The sequence below is a fragment of the Cydia strobilella genome, chromosome 19, assembly GCF_947568885.1.
Source record: "Cydia strobilella chromosome 19, ilCydStro3.1, whole genome shotgun sequence".
Taxonomy (NCBI): Eukaryota; Metazoa; Arthropoda; class Insecta; order Lepidoptera; family Tortricidae; genus Cydia; species Cydia strobilella.
Window position 1 is genome coordinate 2,609,410 of NC_086059.1, and position 18,347 is coordinate 2,627,756.

General features: G+C 38.5%; 2 protein-coding genes across 2 annotated transcripts in view; one reads left to right on the forward strand and one right to left on the reverse strand.

Moving 5' to 3' along the window:
- The window catches only part of LOC134750032 (putative metabolite transport protein HI_1104), a 397,448-nt gene that overhangs the window by 258,455 nt on the left and 120,646 nt on the right, over positions 1 to 18,347 (reverse strand). The window lies entirely within an intron of this gene.
- Positions 1 to 18,347, forward strand: part of LOC134750047 (serine/threonine-protein phosphatase alpha-2 isoform) — a 69,694-nt gene that overhangs the window by 45,995 nt on the left and 5,352 nt on the right. The window contains exons 5-7 of the mRNA XM_063685131.1: positions 14,662 to 14,858; positions 15,159 to 15,306; positions 15,979 to 16,117. Of these exons, the coding sequence (XP_063541201.1) occupies positions 14,662 to 14,858; positions 15,159 to 15,306; positions 15,979 to 16,117 (484 nt within the window). The remainder of the gene's footprint in view (positions 1 to 14,661; positions 14,859 to 15,158; positions 15,307 to 15,978; positions 16,118 to 18,347) is intronic.

The window sequence follows — 18,347 nt, forward strand, 5'->3', positions numbered from 1 at the left end:
CCGGTTTTGAAAAAACCGAAATTGACACCAAGGTTTTGCGCCAAGTACATGATAACGGTTTGGAAATTTAACCGGTTTCCGAGCCTTGGCGAACGGGATAAAATTACAAGCATTTTTCTCACGAACCGAGGATAAGCTCGTTTGATATTTGACTAGTCCTACGTTTATCCAAGGTCGCATTTGGGTGAAGGACAGGAGAGTTGACATACAATCAATTGAAAAGACTTAACTATCTCAAATCAAATTTGTTTGTGTTCCAAGCAAATAAGGATGTATTTTATGCAACACGTACAAGAGGGCCTATTGTCTTTCTTAGCGTGGACAATGAATAGGATGTTCTCAAAATATTACTTTCGGAAGGCAATTCATTGTAGCGATTCCGGCAATGCTAGCCAAGTGTTAGTGTTTCCTGTCAGATGGCCGGCGCGATGCGAAATTACGCCTGATGTTGTAAACTACTGTAAAGGCGTCCACTAGCTTGCGCGGGTCCACAGAGCGGGCGCACGCTCGAGGGTGCCGTTGTAGGTAAAAACCGTCGCACGCGTCCGCGCCAGTTAGCGTTGCTCATACTATTTTTCATTAACCCACTCACCCGCCAGCTACCTAGATACCCGCGAAATTACGCCTGATGTTGTAAAACGATTCGTAATGTTTCCGTCTCTATTTGCTCTAGGATATAAAGAAAGGAAGTTTAATCAAGATAAACGACATCATTGTATATTAGCTATTTCTTGAGAATATCAGTTTGTGTTATTCCGTACATGCACAAATGTGTCGTTTGACTTACATGCTGTATAACTTATAAGCGGGCCCTACTCTATCGAAATGACAACTTATGTCATTGTATCACAAGCTTGAGGCATTTAATGAATGACAAACTTCGCCCTATTTGCGGAAATATTCCCTAATATGGGAAAAGAAATTGACGCCGCCATATTTACCCAAATACCACACCGAAAGGGGCGATACAATTGCCTCTTATTGCGTTACAAAACCAACCAACCTTGTGTCATGCAAAGCCAGCGGCTTGCGTCAAGCCCCACTTCACTAATGAAGTTTCAACAACACCCATAAACGCAAACAGTGTCTGCCACACCTGTCACTATTAAGCTCTGCTCCCAACTTTGAACAAGGCGTAACCTTACAAGGTTGCAAAGGTCGCATATCTAAATAGCCAGTCGCCCGCCGATTAGAAAAGCTTGTTATCAATCCACCAGGTACTAGGGGTACCATCTTCCACGCGGTTATAAACCTTGTTGCAAAGATATGTTCTACCAAAGGTCAGTTTTAGTTATTTGCCGCGAAGAGTGCTTCTTTGTGTTCCAAAAACTTCTCTTTTACCTTTTCACGGTCCGTGGATACGAAAATAGTGGATTGTAAGACGAGGCAGAGCGTTCTGATTTCATTCGCCCTCAGGAACCGTTTCAATTCGCCCCATTTACCTAAGTGTTTACTTAGGTCTCTACAAAGGAGGCTACAGCTTTGATTGTGCTGCCAGAACCCCGGACTGTTCTGAATCCAATATTTATCACTGTTTTGTTGTTTTAAGGTGAGATTATGTAACTATGGATTTAGATAATTTAATTGCACGATAACATAAAAAAACGTCTGCAGAAAATTTTATGGAAAATATACTAAATCGGACTAGGCATACGTAATTTAATTTAATGACAAAATATCTTCGGTTATAGTTCCTTAAATATTTTTTATTGCGGCGGTATCATGGTCGCATTTTTATCACTTGTCATGTCATGCGTCACTTTCGCACTTACATACTTGTTAGAACGTGACAGGCAAGATGACAGATGATAAAAAGCCGATCATCTTCGCCCTACTGGTGTGTTTTATCTTTCTTGATTGTCAGATCAAAAGATTTTGTTTTATACAATGTTCATTTCAGATATTATCTATCAGAAACAGATATACTGAACCAACACAGACGGAGCTTTTACATTTTCAACTCGGACAATAAGTTTGCGGGCGGGGTAACAGAATCTTTTTGCACGACATTATACGGCAACCTCTAAACGAAACGACGCTATATCATTGAGTCAATTGCTCAATTTAAAAGTCCGCGGACCTTTAATTACTTCCTCAGCCTTTGATGACCCGTTCGTGAGTGCTTTAATCTTGATCGTGAACAATGTTGTTGGACGAATTTAGACTATTGTCACTATTTATAGATTTATTTTATCGTTCGCTCGTGATGCGAATTCAAATCCATTGAGAGCATTTACTTAACGCATTAACAAGTTATTTCAGTGGAGCGACAATCCGTTATGCCGAGACCACACTAACGAGAAACGCCGTTAATTATCGCGATGATCCCAGTATGGCCGTATGAAAAATGTCCATCATCGCGATAATCAACGGCGTTTCCCGTTAGTGTGGCCCCGGCATTAGGATCGCAGGGAGTCATTGGATAAGGGCACCGAACGATTCTATGCCTGGTGGGCTACACTAACGGGAAACGCCGTTGATTATCGCGATGATCCCAGTGTGGCCGTATGAAAAACGTCCATCATCGCGATAATCAACGGCGTTTCCCGGTGCGGCCCCGGCATTAGGAAAGGTCGTTGGAAAGATTTTTAGCAAAGATCTTTCTATGAACGTCTTTCGGCTAATACGGTAATCATTTCTTTTCTTACTCAACCTAAGGGTTAGGTTAGGTTACAATCTACTGTTCTAATCGGAAACAAAACGAAGAAGACGTAATGTCATTGTCAAATCAAAGGATGTTTAATGATTTCACAAAATATAATTTGCATTGCACAAATGCAGTGTACAAATTTTTAAAGATAAGCAGCGTCAATTGATTGTGAAATTGTTGCGAAATCGATACTTCACAACCACCTGTGCCAAACAAACATGCTATTGGTAATCGAAAACATTTCTTAAATAACTTTGTCCCTTATTTAAGAAATGTGATTTGGTAATAAAACATTTCTTAATTAATCATCGCGATTCTTAAATTCTTAAAATCTGAGAGAATTATAGAGGAATGTGCCAAAACTTAGGCGCATTCAGTACTCGGCGGTATTTTACGAAATCTAAACCTTTCTAACATTGAGTCCCCCTTTCGTCAAAACCTCATTCCAACAAGACCTAGTTTCACTTAGGAGTGGCAAAGGCATTTGAAATGAAAGGCGCAAAAAGTTCCTTCTCGGCAGAGTCCTCAGACTTAAATTGGAGGAGTCCAACAGTATGTGGGTCACGTGTTGTCAACTGCGGAGCATTTGACGCAGCCGAGCCACCCCCGCGCCCACGTCATACGTTCATTACAGTTATGCAATTCGGACATTTGTTAGGTTAGTTCATAATTCTCGACTAAGTAAATTAATCTCATGATAGAGCATTAGCACTTAGACCTAGGTTAGCACTCCTAAATAACAATTTGAATTATTCACGGTTAGTTTCACTACAGCGGTATATCGGGAGCTCGAAAACAATACAAAAGGTAATCACAGTCCACATCCCGGTCAATATAAGTCCGAAACCAGACTATTAATAAACGTAAAAGCAATACAAGCAACCCATTAGATTTCAAAGTCTGAAGCCGTGTAAACATTTGATGGCTGGAGAAATTAAATTTTCGTGCTTTGCTGCGGCTAAACGTAGGTTATATTTAGCATTTCAGTGTCCTAATAAAGTACACGTAACGCGATGACGTCAAAGGATGTTTGCCCAAGTTGTTTCGGCGGACTTAATGTTTGCATGGGCGGAGGTTGGGAACTGCCGCAAAAAAAGCACCTGCCGATAATACATTACCTAAGTGCGCTGTTGTTCGTAAGAAACATTTGGGATAACAATTATAAACCTACAGGTCTTATTGTCGGTTCAAATAGGAGTCTAAGATCACTGCGTTTTATGCAGTGAACATATATTAGGAAATCTTAAAAACACATTTAAACAAAGGATGAAGGTGACAACTATATGTATATATGTTATCACTTTCTTACTCTAGTAAATCTTAACCAATCTCAAACGTCTGAAATCATAGAATTTAAAAAAAAGAAAGATGATTAATTTCAATAATCTAAAGTATCACATGTTCGAAAATGTATTTAGTAGGTTAAACAAGACTCCTTGACATTCTACACTTCCAAAACTATTTATGCCATCCAATATCCTGCCACGTCGGCGCCGGTTGTCGAAAGCTTGGAAATGGCAAACCCGTCTGCCACTGTCGCGTCGCGACCGCATTTTCAGCTTGTCACAAGTCACAATCATTTATAAAGGAAGGTCAAGGCCGGAAGAAACTAGAACTTAGATTTATTTATTTTTCTTGTGTTTGGTTTGGTTTTAGGCCCAATCACGGAAAAACGAAAACTAGGGAAGCGACTTAAGCCTGGGTTACTATTTACTATGTATAAGAACCGGTGTCGCCAAAACTTGGGCCATACTATCTTATAGCAAAAGAGATTATGAGCCATCGCCCGTCACACAGTAGGCTAATTAATATCAAGATTTGAAACAACCGATAACCAGAATAAACTGCTTGATCCTTTAGCGATTTCTGGGACACATGAAAGAAATGTATTTTGCACCAAGTATTCCGACATTTGTTTTTACATTTAACTATCTAAATATTTATCGTAGTATACTGGCAAATAGTTTTTATCTTCCTCGATTATACGTTACTCAATCGTTCGCATCAACGCGATAACAATATTTATATATGCTATCAGTAGCCAGATAAAACTAAATGTCACTTGTGCCATCTATTGTATCCCCTTGAATTATCTTCCAAGGTTTGAAAAAATGTCGCGGTTTTTAATACAATGTAATTATAGGTTTATCGTTGAGTCAACTTTGCCGACCTAAATAACAGACGCCGGAAGTGTTGCCATTTGTTTAAGGTTTAGCACTTTCACGTTCCTTTTCCTCTTGTTTGTGTAAATATACGTTAAAAGCGATGGTAACGCTGTTAATTATAGCTACATCTTCATTTATATCCACTTTGTATTCAGTTTTATTTAGGAAGTTTAGGAAATGGGATCAATTTTATGCTTTACTTTGTACGAGTATTAAATTGTGTATCTTCGTATTTTTAAAATACCGACGTTCCTAATAAATAGCATAATGTTTTAAACACGTCAAACTTTATTACGTATGACATCATAGTAATATCCTATCATAATATTCTTATATTAGTGCAACATTAGATTTTTATGCTCACGCATATTATAGATAGGTATAGGTACCAAAGGCCGTTGTCCCACCACACCACACACACACACACACCACACAGCGTGAAGCGAGTATAGCTGAGCATGTTTTTATTTTTATGACTTTTTTCGCACGTTGTACGTCTTTTGAGTGAGAAAATAGTCCAAAAAAATATATATAGTCGCTTCCTCGTTGTCGGGGGACAATTTTTCATGTATAGCCCATAAACATTCATTTCCCTCGCCCAAGGCTATTGCCAGGGTTGGAGTAAACGACGCCATGCTAGTCAACTAACCGCTATTTATTGCAGGCAAAGTTCTTGTAAACTTATAAGGGGGGTTCTTTGACAACAGCGTCATTTTGTCACGTTCGTTGCGGCAATTAGTATAACTCATAATAAACCAAACTTTGTATCAGGTCTTTCGGCCCAATGCCGCAGTGAGCGTGTTAAAAATATGGCCCAGAATGAATTACTTCTAAAGTAAATATTATAAATATTTCTATAAGAGTAATTGTATCCGACAACCTAATTCATAATCATAATCATGTATTTGTTGCAAACCATGGGATTACAGATGTTCTTAAAATTAAAAAAAAACGTACAGTCATGGACCCTACTAGGGGGGCGTTGCAACATGTTTATTCGTACACACTTTTCTATGGCACAGAAATTAAAAATTCTAGCAAGGCCTAATTTTTTCAATGGGTTTGTAAGTCTGGGGCAGCCGTAAAAATTTCGTAAATAAACAAGTGCCTCATTAAAATAAAAAAGTACTTTTTGCATCAAAGAAACAAATTAACTCACGGTACGAGGTTGTGCCAAAAAACCTTCTTTTAAACGTCTATTTACCAATTACTTCTAGAGACATTTTAATTATCCTAAACACCTCGTGGTTGCGTTTTTTGTAACGGATTTTTTATTGGACTAGAACATTTGAGTTATCCTAAACGTATAATAATAAATAACTCAATATTTACTTGTTATTATCTCTTCATTGTCAACGTAACAAAGATAAAACCCCTCAGCAGCTAAACAAAACACAACCTAGATCCGCCAGTGTCCCCGCAACTCATTGTTGCAAGACAAGTGCCTCAGACACCCTTCACAGGCCTACAAACACCCGTTATCACAGAGAGGGACAACGTATACACCCATCCGCCTCTTCCCCAAGGAACGGAACGCCATGTGCAAACAGCACGGATCTCTATTCAAACATCTCCAGCCTTAGGTGGATGACGTCACGTCTTTAGCGAATGATAGCCGAGTTTATATCAGGTCACCATGACATCGTCAAGAGAACTTACGTATGCAAGGCCACTCCTAAATCGGGGTGATGTAGTGGGAAAGGGAAGCTACCTCGCAAAATGGCAAACCGTCCTTGGACACTGCGTACACTTGATACTCGTACACTCAAGGGCAAAAGATACCTCTCCTGTTATTTTACGAATGATTTCGTTTTGAATGTTTAACTAAATGTAATCAACTCATCATTGTCGAAAGTTAAACAAAAACGCAAACACGAAGTTTAATTTTGTTTATCATATTTATTTACCACTGTGTGTTGTTGTCTAGAGATTATGGTGTCAAAGTTCGTGAAGGAATTGACGGTCCTTGAAAAATCCAAATAAAAATGTTTTCTTGGTCTACAATCTTGTTCTTCTGTACTATTTTAATTTAAAGATTCAGCATAAAGCTATTTTTTTTTACCACTTCGATGGCAAACAAGCATACGGCCCTGATGGTAAGCAGTCACCGTAGCCTATAAACGCCTGCAACACCAGAGATATTACATGCGCGTTGCCGACCCTGTAAGTGACATACGCAATTACACATGTTTAATTGTTTATGGTATGAAAAATGTTATAGCGTAGGTACCGAGAACTAGTCAACATTTCGCTGGAAAAAGTTTTTTCACATCACCAATTCGAAAAAGGGGTTTTTCTTCCCAGCTAGAAGGGATCATAGTGGCACTTTTCTTCCCTGCTAGGAGGGATCAAAGTGGCACTTTTCTTCCCTGCTAGGAGGGATGAAAATAACACTTTTCTGTTCTAGGACACTATTTTTTACATTTTTTTGCACATTATTTTTTTAGCTTAAATAATATTGTTCGTTGTAATTTCCGAATCGAAACATGTCGATTGGTAAAGGAAACAAATTTAGGTAAAAACCATCTAAGATTTATGTAAAGCTCATTTACACAGAAGATTGGTCTGCAGCGGGCAGCAGCCTCAATATTGGATTTAAGACGATCGATCCGTCGTGGAAATAACGTTCTTCGTCTATGTAATACTTATTCAGTTTGCTTTCTTTGTATACAATTTCACGCGCTGCGGGCAACCTCGCCAGCTGTAGCGCGTGAGTTTATTTTCGTTTCTTAATCTTCGATGCCCTGTTGACGCAAATTTATTTAAGCAACGATGGATTTATATGGGCGATGAGAAAAAATATCCCAATTGGCGAGTTTGCGAATCTTAGTGTAGCTAATTATGCCACCGGGCTTTACTGTGTAGGCACAGTAGGAACTACCGGGACGTTCACGAAATCACGATCCTTCTAGGATATCACGTGTACTTTTTCAAACCTGTTTGGAAAGACTGTTTCAATGTCTCAATTATGGCCACTGTCAATAGATCGCAAAAACCATTCTCAGAGCTTTAAATTGTCGCTGACAGCAATCAATCTCGAAACGGTGGTCATTACGCCGGATCGGGGAACAGTTACAGTTCTCACCATTTACGGAGACCATTAGACCGCCTCTTGTTTAATCGCAGCCAATGCGTTTGCGCACGTGTAGAGCTCACGTGGCGGAGCCGCATGCAACCACAGTTGACGTCGGCAAATAAAAACCACCATGATTTAAGGCAATCACAAAGATTTTGGTTTCAAACAGTTCAAAAACGTGATTAGAAAAAGAGGTTCTTGGATATCCCATGTAAGTAAGTAAACACTATTGTACGAAAAATAACGTATGCATAACTCCTACCTAATCAACTGCAAAAGATTATTCGGTCATGTCCTTCCGAGTGAAAATTCTCTAACTTCGTTCAAGGGGTCTCATTATTGCTATTCAGAAATATATGCCCTTCCACAAGCAATAAATAAAAATAACCGAGGAAAATACTCTTACTACCTAAGCATGTCTTCTTACGTCGTATACAAAATACTCTAGACCTTTAAGAAAAATCACTCTCTATCTTTTAAAAGATTAACGTCATTTTGTAAATCCTTTTCTAAGATATATGTGCTGTAAGATAAAAGACAGCTTCGCAACTTCAGATACTGTTGTTACAGTTTTAGATTAAACGTTTCTTTGCTGTAGCCTAACTTCACGACCGTTTAGTGCGTTTCTCGAGTTATGAATGGACGAATTTGGAAAGCATATTCCCGCTGATAGCTGCTATCATGCAGCTTCTTCAACAATACACAATATTTACTCGGCACCGGGCAAAGTTTACTGTTTACTCAAGATAATTAATTATGTTTACTGCTCGACTGGGTAGAAAGTACCTAATCTCAAGACAATTGTGTCTTTTGGGAATTAATTACAAGACCGCTCTATACTAAAGCTAAAACCTTATTAGACTCTTCTAGAAATATATCACTAATGATCTACAAACTACCAACATATTTTACTTGCCAAAAATGTTTCACTTACTTGGTACTTCTTTTCTCAAAAGATGAAACTGTCTATTAACTTTGATTTGAACTGTCGACACTTACTTTTAACATTATGCGACAAAGAGCCAAGTTGCTGTGTCGCTTTTTTGTTTTCATTAGACGTATCCAAAGACTGGTAAAGTCTAAGTTTAGGATCTTGTTGGATTAATTTGTACTTGTGTTACTCGTTGTGTGTGTGTTGTATCGTTTGTGTTACTTAAGCAATACAATATGTTCATTACAAACACATTAAACGATCCATAGCGTAGATACATATTATGCACACAATTACACGTAACCATCATATTATATGAGGTTAACTGTCCGTGCGTTAATGGTTAAATCATCAGTATCATCACGACGAATAATTGGCTCACGTCCAACTCTCATGTCGTCATAATCAACATTTGTTATTTCTGGACCAGTTATATATCCAAGTCTCAGCTTTTTTACTGTTTCGTCAAATTTGAAGAAAAATAATTTGTTAAAATCATGAACACTTGGCATCTGTTGTTATTAGGAACACCCTTCCTTTGTAGAAAACTTAAGTAAGAGCTTGATAAAACAATTCGATTGGGATTGTTTTCCCTTATCTTATATCTAAGACTTTACAACTTTGTAAAGATTGATCTTGTTTTTCTCGCGTCCCGCGATTCTGCAAAAATATTTTTCTTCAACTCCTAAAGTTTTCTCAACTTCCACTACTTCGATGTTGACTTTGCAAAATTCCAACAGTCCACAACTAATTTGTGACTTTAATTAATTCTAGCGTTCGCAACTTCGCAGTTTGAAAAGTCGAAGGTGTTTTTGCGGCCCGCTCGGAGTTTGATGAAGTGGCCCCAGCAACGTCGTGTTTCTTATTTTACGACGGAGGTAGCAAACAAATGGAACAGTATCATAAAATTATAAAATGGGATATGAATCCTTGCAATTCCTTTGATATATAGTCGGATCGCAAATTTTAAGTGTGAAATAAATTTTCCTTCGTATCGATTTCATGAACGTAACGTATTATTATCTAAATCCAATAATGTTTTATTAAACACACACTAAGGATTGTATTGAATTCCTTTAACATATATGATAGTAAAACAAACACAAGGAGTTCATTGTCTAACTTGGAAACATGACTCCAACTTCGAGCCAACAATCAATTGATGAGATACGGCGAACAATCCTAGTCGATTTCCCGCAGCAAACAACATTCAGTCTTCCGATAATCGAGTTAAGCTGATTGCACGGGTACCCCCCTAATCCGAAGTTCAGGCCATGATGCGCTTACAACCTTTTCTAATTACTACTAAATTTGTATTATTTGTATGCAAAACTTGTGATGCTGTTCGTGGTCTTATCTTACAAAGTGGTATTTTCTCTTGCAATACCTAACTTAAAGCTTAGTCAAATTTATTTTTGTTTCCATGTTTCGTGATTGAATTAAGATATTGTTCATAATATCCTAATATTTCCGATCGGTTGCATAAACGAGTGAACATTACATGTTGTTTCAAAAAGGGTATTGAAGTATTTCCTCCCAATTTCACCATTTTTATCTCAATATTATCGTAAATGACACTTGACATGGTGACTTAAAGATTAGGTACCTGAGGTTATCAGCTCGCGCGTCGTTTGATTGATCAATACATAGTGTATGTACACAGTTTTCGCTTTATAGTATTGTAAAATAGTAACCAACAACAATAAATGATTTAAACGCCTAGTAGGGTAAACTCGCATTATTTGGTGACACGCCTAATTCAGTGATACAAGTTTACCTCGGTTACACTAGCTTTCCTCGGTGTCATGCTTCAAAACTCGTATCACCGAATTAGGCGTGTCACCATTGTCACCAAATAATGCAAGTTTACCCTAGTAGGATGATAAAAAGCCGATCATTCATCTCGCGAGTAAAATGCGCTCTACGTTGATAATTTAGAGATAAAGAGAGACTAGCCATTATTATCTCAACTAAAAGCTTTCGGTTATAAAAGTAACAAAATTATAATTGCTTTAATAAAGCTCATCAATGCTAACGAAGTGCTACAGATACCAGCGATTTTTTAATTATTGGCTGGCTCGCCTTCGATTTGAATATGCTAATGGGTAAATTTGTACTATCGTGTTTAGAAAACACGTTTAGATGATACGATGCTGAAATTCAATTTAGATAAGCAATCTATTTTCCAAGCAAGTACTATTAAATTTAATCGCAAGAGCAAGAATTGAAAGTAACGATATTCATAGGTTAATAACGTCGTGATTTGATCATTGTGTATCTAACTGTTACATGACGTATCTCGAAGATCCTCGTCCGTTGACCTCTCGTTTTCCATAAAGGTCGCAGGTCGTATCTCTTAGAATGATACAATCTGCGCACGGCTGAAGCAGATAAGAGCCCGCTAAACTGGAACGTAATATTGATATGACATGTTTCCCCAAATAAGTGTGCCTTACTCGCCTCAGAACTGTACCCATGGCGTGGTAAATTTTAATCAAAGTGAATAGATAGTTCAGAGGGTTATTGTCAAAGTAAATTTTGAAGTCACAGTAAATTTACTGCCATCTATCAACACACAATTCAAACTAAAAATGAAAATGCATAAAATATCATGAAATGTATATATGTAATATAAATATACAAATGGATTTTTTTTAGAACGCCATATGACTGACCACTGATGTGTTAAAATCGTTAAATATCAAACGGTGTCGTCAACGCCATCTAGCCGAGTGTAGGCCAAAGGTGTGGCGCCATCTATTCGAGAACGACTTTTGCTTGATTTCCTAGGCACGTTTTTTATGCAAGTTAGTTACATGTGTCTTTGGTTTTATTTTTAATGTAAAAAATGTAAAGCCGAATTGCGGCGAATTGTCAGGTTTACCATCGGAGATAAACCTAAAGGCTAATTCGAATGTACATTTGAATATTAAAAATATATCATTTTGTTACTATTCATAATAACAAACAACGAACAAGTACAAGCAAAATGCAAGCGCGAATGATAGCTACATGGACATTATTTAGATACCAAAACGTACGTTCGAATTGGCCTCCGTCTCGCACTTCAAGTACTCTCTCGCTTCTGTCAATACAAGCTCATTTTGATAAAATCAACTTTCCCTTATTATTTTATAGATTAACGAGATTATAGATCTAGAAAGTACATTCTTATGCTTAGCTAGCGAACAGTCATTATTCAAAGTTCTTCCCAAGCAGTATATAAGTTTCGATGTGCGTAAAGGCACTTAGAGTATCCCGTATCGAAAACCCGGAAAAAGTAAAGACCCTGAATATAGATGGAAACTGAAACTCCGGCTTACAGTTCTCGGCTCGGTATAATCCGAGCCGAGAACTTAAACTCGTTAGTGGGCTGCGTCGGAAATGAGAGAAAAATTTGCTACTTCCATTTGGGAAAAGTTCTCTTTTATATTATATAACAAAGAAGCCTTAGGGTATTATGACGTAACGCATTTTAATCTAGATTTTTATACAAAGCTCCTTTGTGGTATTTTATACAAATTAGTTGAACTTACAATACACAAAAACATAAAAGGCTGAAAATACTTGTGTCGGGAAACCCCGCTCTTCCATTAGGAAATACGGTAAAAACCAACAAACTGTAACATAATTAATATACAATTTAATGCAAGATTGGGCAGATTTGTCTTACTTATTAAATATCTTAAAGTAAGTTAATCGGCAGAAATCGAGTTCTAAGAACGCCTCGCCACTGGTAGCTTTTAAGATTGCCTGACCACAATCAATAAAGTGATTGCTCGTGCAATTTGCATCACAAAACAGAGTCCAATCTATCACGGCATTCGAAAGTGTTCGACAATTAGTCTCTAGTCTATGTCAACAATACGGGTCCGGGCTTCTTGATGGATTCATACCGGATTGATATGTTTCCGGATAAATAACTTAGCATTTCTAGTCTTAAGTTTCTCACGCGTCTTGTATCGTGTGTCAATACACCGCTGACAAGCTGTAGAACTGTAAGAGTATTTTAAGTTATTCATCAACCAATTAAGCCTAGCGTATCTTCATTAGGGTTTTGTTGGCGAATTTTGGATTTGTTTCTTGTAGGGCTGTGACTTAGGAGGCTATTGAGGCCATTGATTCGTTGATTGAATGTAATTTAAATTTGAGCTTTCAAATTAAACCAGCCTTTGTCTTTGCAGTCTATCTGAAATGTAATTGCCTTTCGTATATTTAACAAAACGATTTTCTAGACTTACTTGTCAAGAATCATAGTTTGATAATAATGTTTACGCTCGTCGTGGCTTTCTATTTAATAAACAAAACGCCCTGCTTCCAAATTAAAAGCAACTATAAATTCAAAGCAATGTCTTATAAACCGGCCAAGTGCGAGTCGGACTTGCGCACGAAGGGTTCCGTACCATTACGCAAAAAACGGCAAAAAAATCACGTTTGTTGTATTTGAGCCCCACTTAAATATTAATTTTATTCTGTTTTTAGTATTTGTCCTTATGGCGGCAACAGATATACATCATCTGTGAAAATTTCAACTGTCTAGCTATCACGGTTCATGAGATACAGCCCGGTGACATCAGACGGACAGACAGACTGACAGCGGATTCTTAGTAATAGGGTCCCGTTTTTACGCTTTGGGTACGGAACCCTAAAAACCTTAAATTAAAGGACTTTCGCTCTTGGGCCGCGTTTCCGCCTGAGATAAGAGAGAGGATGCGTATATTGCGTATTTGAGGGATGTGTTTGTTAAGAACCAATAGAATATTGTTTACTAGAGCTGCGCTGAGCGAGGAATCGGTAAACGAAGTGATCCTATTTATTCTTAAATATTTCTAATGTTACATTTATCATCTACCCACTGGTAGTACATTTTGGAAAGCTTATTATTAATGTTCATCCGTCCTTTCGCCCGGAACGAGCCTACGCTTAATCCCCTCAACGCTTCCAGGCGTAGGGGTTTTATTTAGGTCAGACTTTATTATACATGCTCCTGAATACTAATATGTTTAAGGGAGGTTATCTTTATGTAGACAACATTAATATATTAAATTAAGTAAGGAAATGCAAACGGGAACGGTAAACCTAACACATACTTAAAAACTTTCGTTGACTGACCTACTTTTGTAGGTACGTTCTGGCGGAGTCTTAGTGATAGGGTCCCGTTTTTACCCTTTGGGTACGGAACCCTAAAAATGATTAATGTTATGCTCAACTCAGCGATTTCTTTTTTTGTTATTAAAACGCACAAAAAATTCAAATTCAAATTGAGGAAATGCAAACAGTATTCAGTTTACTGACCTACTTTTGTACGTTTTGTGTTCTGGCCTTTAATTAAACCGGGATTAAATACCTACTGGGGTTAGTCAATGCTTCATGTAAGGCTTGTTTAATTATATTGCCTTCGTTTCGTTCCACGAAAATGGAATCAATCAGGATTGAGGAAGCTCTAGACGAGGGGGTCCCATTGTTTGACATAATTATTGAAAGTCATAATTCTGAAACCGTTAACTATTCAGGATTTTCCTCAGGTTATCCTACAGATAGGTTAGGTTAGGTTTGTTTTATGGCAATCCTGAAAAGTTACGCGTTTCTGAGAAAAACCAAATTATGACTAATGAAAATGTGGACAAACAATACATTATGACTTTAAACTATATGGGAAACAATAGAGACCCTTAGACGAGACTGGCAACGAATTGATTTTATTTGTCTTGATACCATGTTGATCGCTTTATATGGAAACTGGTTCTAGCTATTGTCGATTCTTACAGTTTTTTTTAGAAGAAAAGTGCTTTCTCGCCTTAAATTCGCCATTACTAAACAGCTTTCTCTTCTATTCCAGTTGACGAGAAGATCTTCTGTTGCCACGGCGGTCTCTCACCGGACCTGCAGGCCATGGAGCAGATCCGGCGGATCATGCGGCCCACCGACGTGCCCGACCAGGGGCTGCTGTGCGACCTGCTGTGGTCCGACCCCGACAAGGACACTACGGGCTGGGGCGAGAACGACCGTGGCGTCAGCTTCACGTTCGGCACCGAGGTACGTCACAGTCTACTGTGGTCTGACGCCAAGTGTCGACGGAACCTGGATGACACTCTCCACATTCCACAGACTTGAAAAGCTTAAGTATCGCTCGACTTTAGGGCCTTAAGGCTCACAATCAACGAACTGGTAGACGTTAAATATGCCATCAACAGCTGTTATACCGTAGTAGATAGCTATCATGGAACACGCAAATTATAAAGAACTACGATGACATTGATAGACAGTTTGGTGCAAACAGCCCTTAATATTAAATTTCGAATCCGCGTTTATCTAACACTGTTTGTAACGTTACAGGTGGTTGGCAAATTCCTGTCGAAGCATGAGTTCGACCTGATCTGCCGCGCGCATCAAGTGGTCGAGGATGGTTACGAGTTCTTCGCCAAACGGCAACTTGTCACGCTGTTCTCCGCGCCCAACTACTGCGGCGAGTTCGACAACGCGGGTACGTGTCTGTAGATCTGTTATAGGTACCGTTGTGGTCGGGGATGGTTACGATTCATTCATATACAGAACGGCCACACACCGCCCCGCCCCGACTCGAATTACCTCGCCCCGCGACAGCAGATTGACGGCCGTTTACCGGCCGCTCAGTACTATTTTTAAGCAACTTACTCACACTATGACGCATGACGCGTGTACAGACGTGCCGTTCACACATAGAAACGCAAGTGATTTTTGATCATAGACCTAGCATTACATAGATGAGCTATATGCGTGCGTCCGTGAGGGACAAAACATACGCAATGCTACAATATGATTGGTCGAGTAGATTTGTAGCCCACCATAAACCACTAAATTTACGGTGGAGAATAAAAAAAATGTGAGACTGTGACAAGGACAAACAATAACAGCGCTTTCTCTGCTACTACTGAAAGACTATCCCGTTCGGTCATTTCCCCCTACCCCTCATGACCGATCCAGTTATACTAGATTCATGTTTTTGATGTATTAGCGTGTCCGCCCCGTGCCCACGTTGCCATACTAACTGCATAGAAAAGTGGATACTAAATGTTAGGGAACCGACTAACATAGCTCGCATCGCTAGCATTAGGTCGTTGAATAGTTTTTGTGTAATTGTGGGTATGTGAGATAATAATGTATTCGTGTGTTCCAGGCGCGCTGATGTCGGTGGACGAGACGCTGATGTGCTCGTTCCAGATCCTGAAGCCGGCCGACAAGCGCAAGCTCTACTCCGGCCTCAACATGGGCCGCCCCAACACCCCGCCGCGCGCGCAGCCCAAGAACAAGAAGAAGTGAGTACACGGACACACACACACACACAACATGTCTAATACTATACGCATAGAGTAACTTATACTAGAGCGGTACTGTCATAGTAAATTTTGTAACCCCAGTAAATTCACTGCCATCTGTCGACACACTTTAAAACTAAAAATAAATACTTATAAAAATACGATAAAATGTATTTAAATATGGATAAATGATGTTTTTTATTTGTATTAATTATTTTTATGATTTTGACCCATGTTCTTTCACTGATATGATATGCGTTAAAATTGTAAAATAACAAACGAAACGCCATCTATATGACAGTAGGCCAAAGCTAGTAGCGCCCTCTGAACGAGAATCAAATTTTCTTGATTTTCGAGGCACGTTTTTTCCTTAGACTGTATCCATCTATTACGGAGTTATATCTATCTTTGCTATACGCGACGCGGCGAATGGTGATGGCGAATGGTCCTCTATGACAGTTCCTCCAACTCGCTTTTGGCTAAAGTAAATCAATCTAAAAAAGAATTGAATAAACAGGTTTTTACCGTGTTTTTATTCCAAATTTTTACATTAATATAAAAGGCGTTAAAGTACCAACAAAAAGTCTAAAAACATTTGACGTTGACTGTTACTCCTTTACTCCTTCAACTGTCTAGCTATCACGGTTCGTGAGATACAGCCTGGTGACAGAAAGACGAACAGCGGAGTCTTAGTATTAGGGTCTCGTTTTTATCCTTTGGGTACGGAACCCTAAAAATGAACTATCATAGGAATCAACATTCGCCGCGTCAAGTATAGACTATAGGGAACCAGCACAGACCCCAGTTTATTCGCGCGAACTCTAACGTCAATGTGTGTGTAGCAGCATAGAGTAACTTATACTAGAGCGGTACTGTCATAGTAAATTTTGTAACCCCAGTAAATTCACTGCCATCTGTCGACAAACTTTAAAACTAAAATTGAAGATTTGTAAAAATACGATAAAATGTATTTAAATATAGATAAATGATTTTTTTATTTGCATTAATTATTTTGATGATTTTGACCCATGTTCTTTCACTGATATGCGTTAAAATTGTTAAATAACAAACGAAACCGTCAACGCCATCTATACGACTGTAGGCCAAAACTAGTAGCGCCCTCTGAACGAGAATCAAATTTTCTTGATTTTCGAGGCACGTTTTTTCCTTAGACTGTATCCATCTAGGAGTTATATCTTTGGTAGCAGTAACTAACGGGATCAGGCGGCCTAGCCAAAATGACGATCGCTTGCGCTCCGTCATCGAATCGCTTTGTGTCTCTCTATCACTCATCTTTATTAGTGTGAGAGTGACAGTTGCGTTTCGTTCGCTAGACACCCTGGTTATGCTTCGTGCTAGTTACTACACTACTCGTAAATACTCGTACAGTACAATCTTGCTAATCTAGCCTAATGGCTGACACGAGAGAGCCTGATTACTGGAAGTTAGAGCAAATCTGCATATTATTTTGTTCTGTTTTTAGTATCAACTAAAGCAACTTAGCCTATTCTTCTTAAATCCTTTTCGCTGATACATGAGCTGGCAAAGTAACTATCATTAAAACTCCTTTACACATTTTTTTTTTACTCTTACCAAAGAATCTTCGGAGTTATTTTGTTTTTTAGGGTTCCGTACCTCAAAAGAAAAAAACGGAACCCTTATAGGATCACTCGTCCGTCTGTCTGTCACAGCCTATTTTCTCCGAAACTACTGGACCAATTAAGTTGAAATTTGGTACACATATGTAAGTTTGTGACCCAAAGACGGACATGCAACGTAAACAAATGAATTTTAAACATGGGGGCCAGTTTTGTTTTGGGAATCAAATGAAAGAGCTCATTGTGAGAATCTCAAATATATATATTTTTTATAATTTTAGTAGGCAAAAACTGACACCCCCCCTCGTATCTCCGAAAGTATTGGGTCCAATTTTTTTTTTAAAATACACAAAATAGCTCTTTACCTATAGACGTCAGGAAAACCTATTAGAAATGTACAGTCAAGCGTAATTACTTGATCCGACCCCTACGGGTTTTTTAAAGACATTTTACTGTCGTTTCACATAAAAAAAACATTGTTTAAATTGTGTAAACCTTTAGTTCCCAGCTCATTAAACATGTTTTATATTATATGTTACAATTTAATTACGAAACATAACAAGTAACCCGACAATTGCTTGGTTCTCTTACTTTTTCTCATGAATCTCATGATCATTGTATTGTCCCCGCAG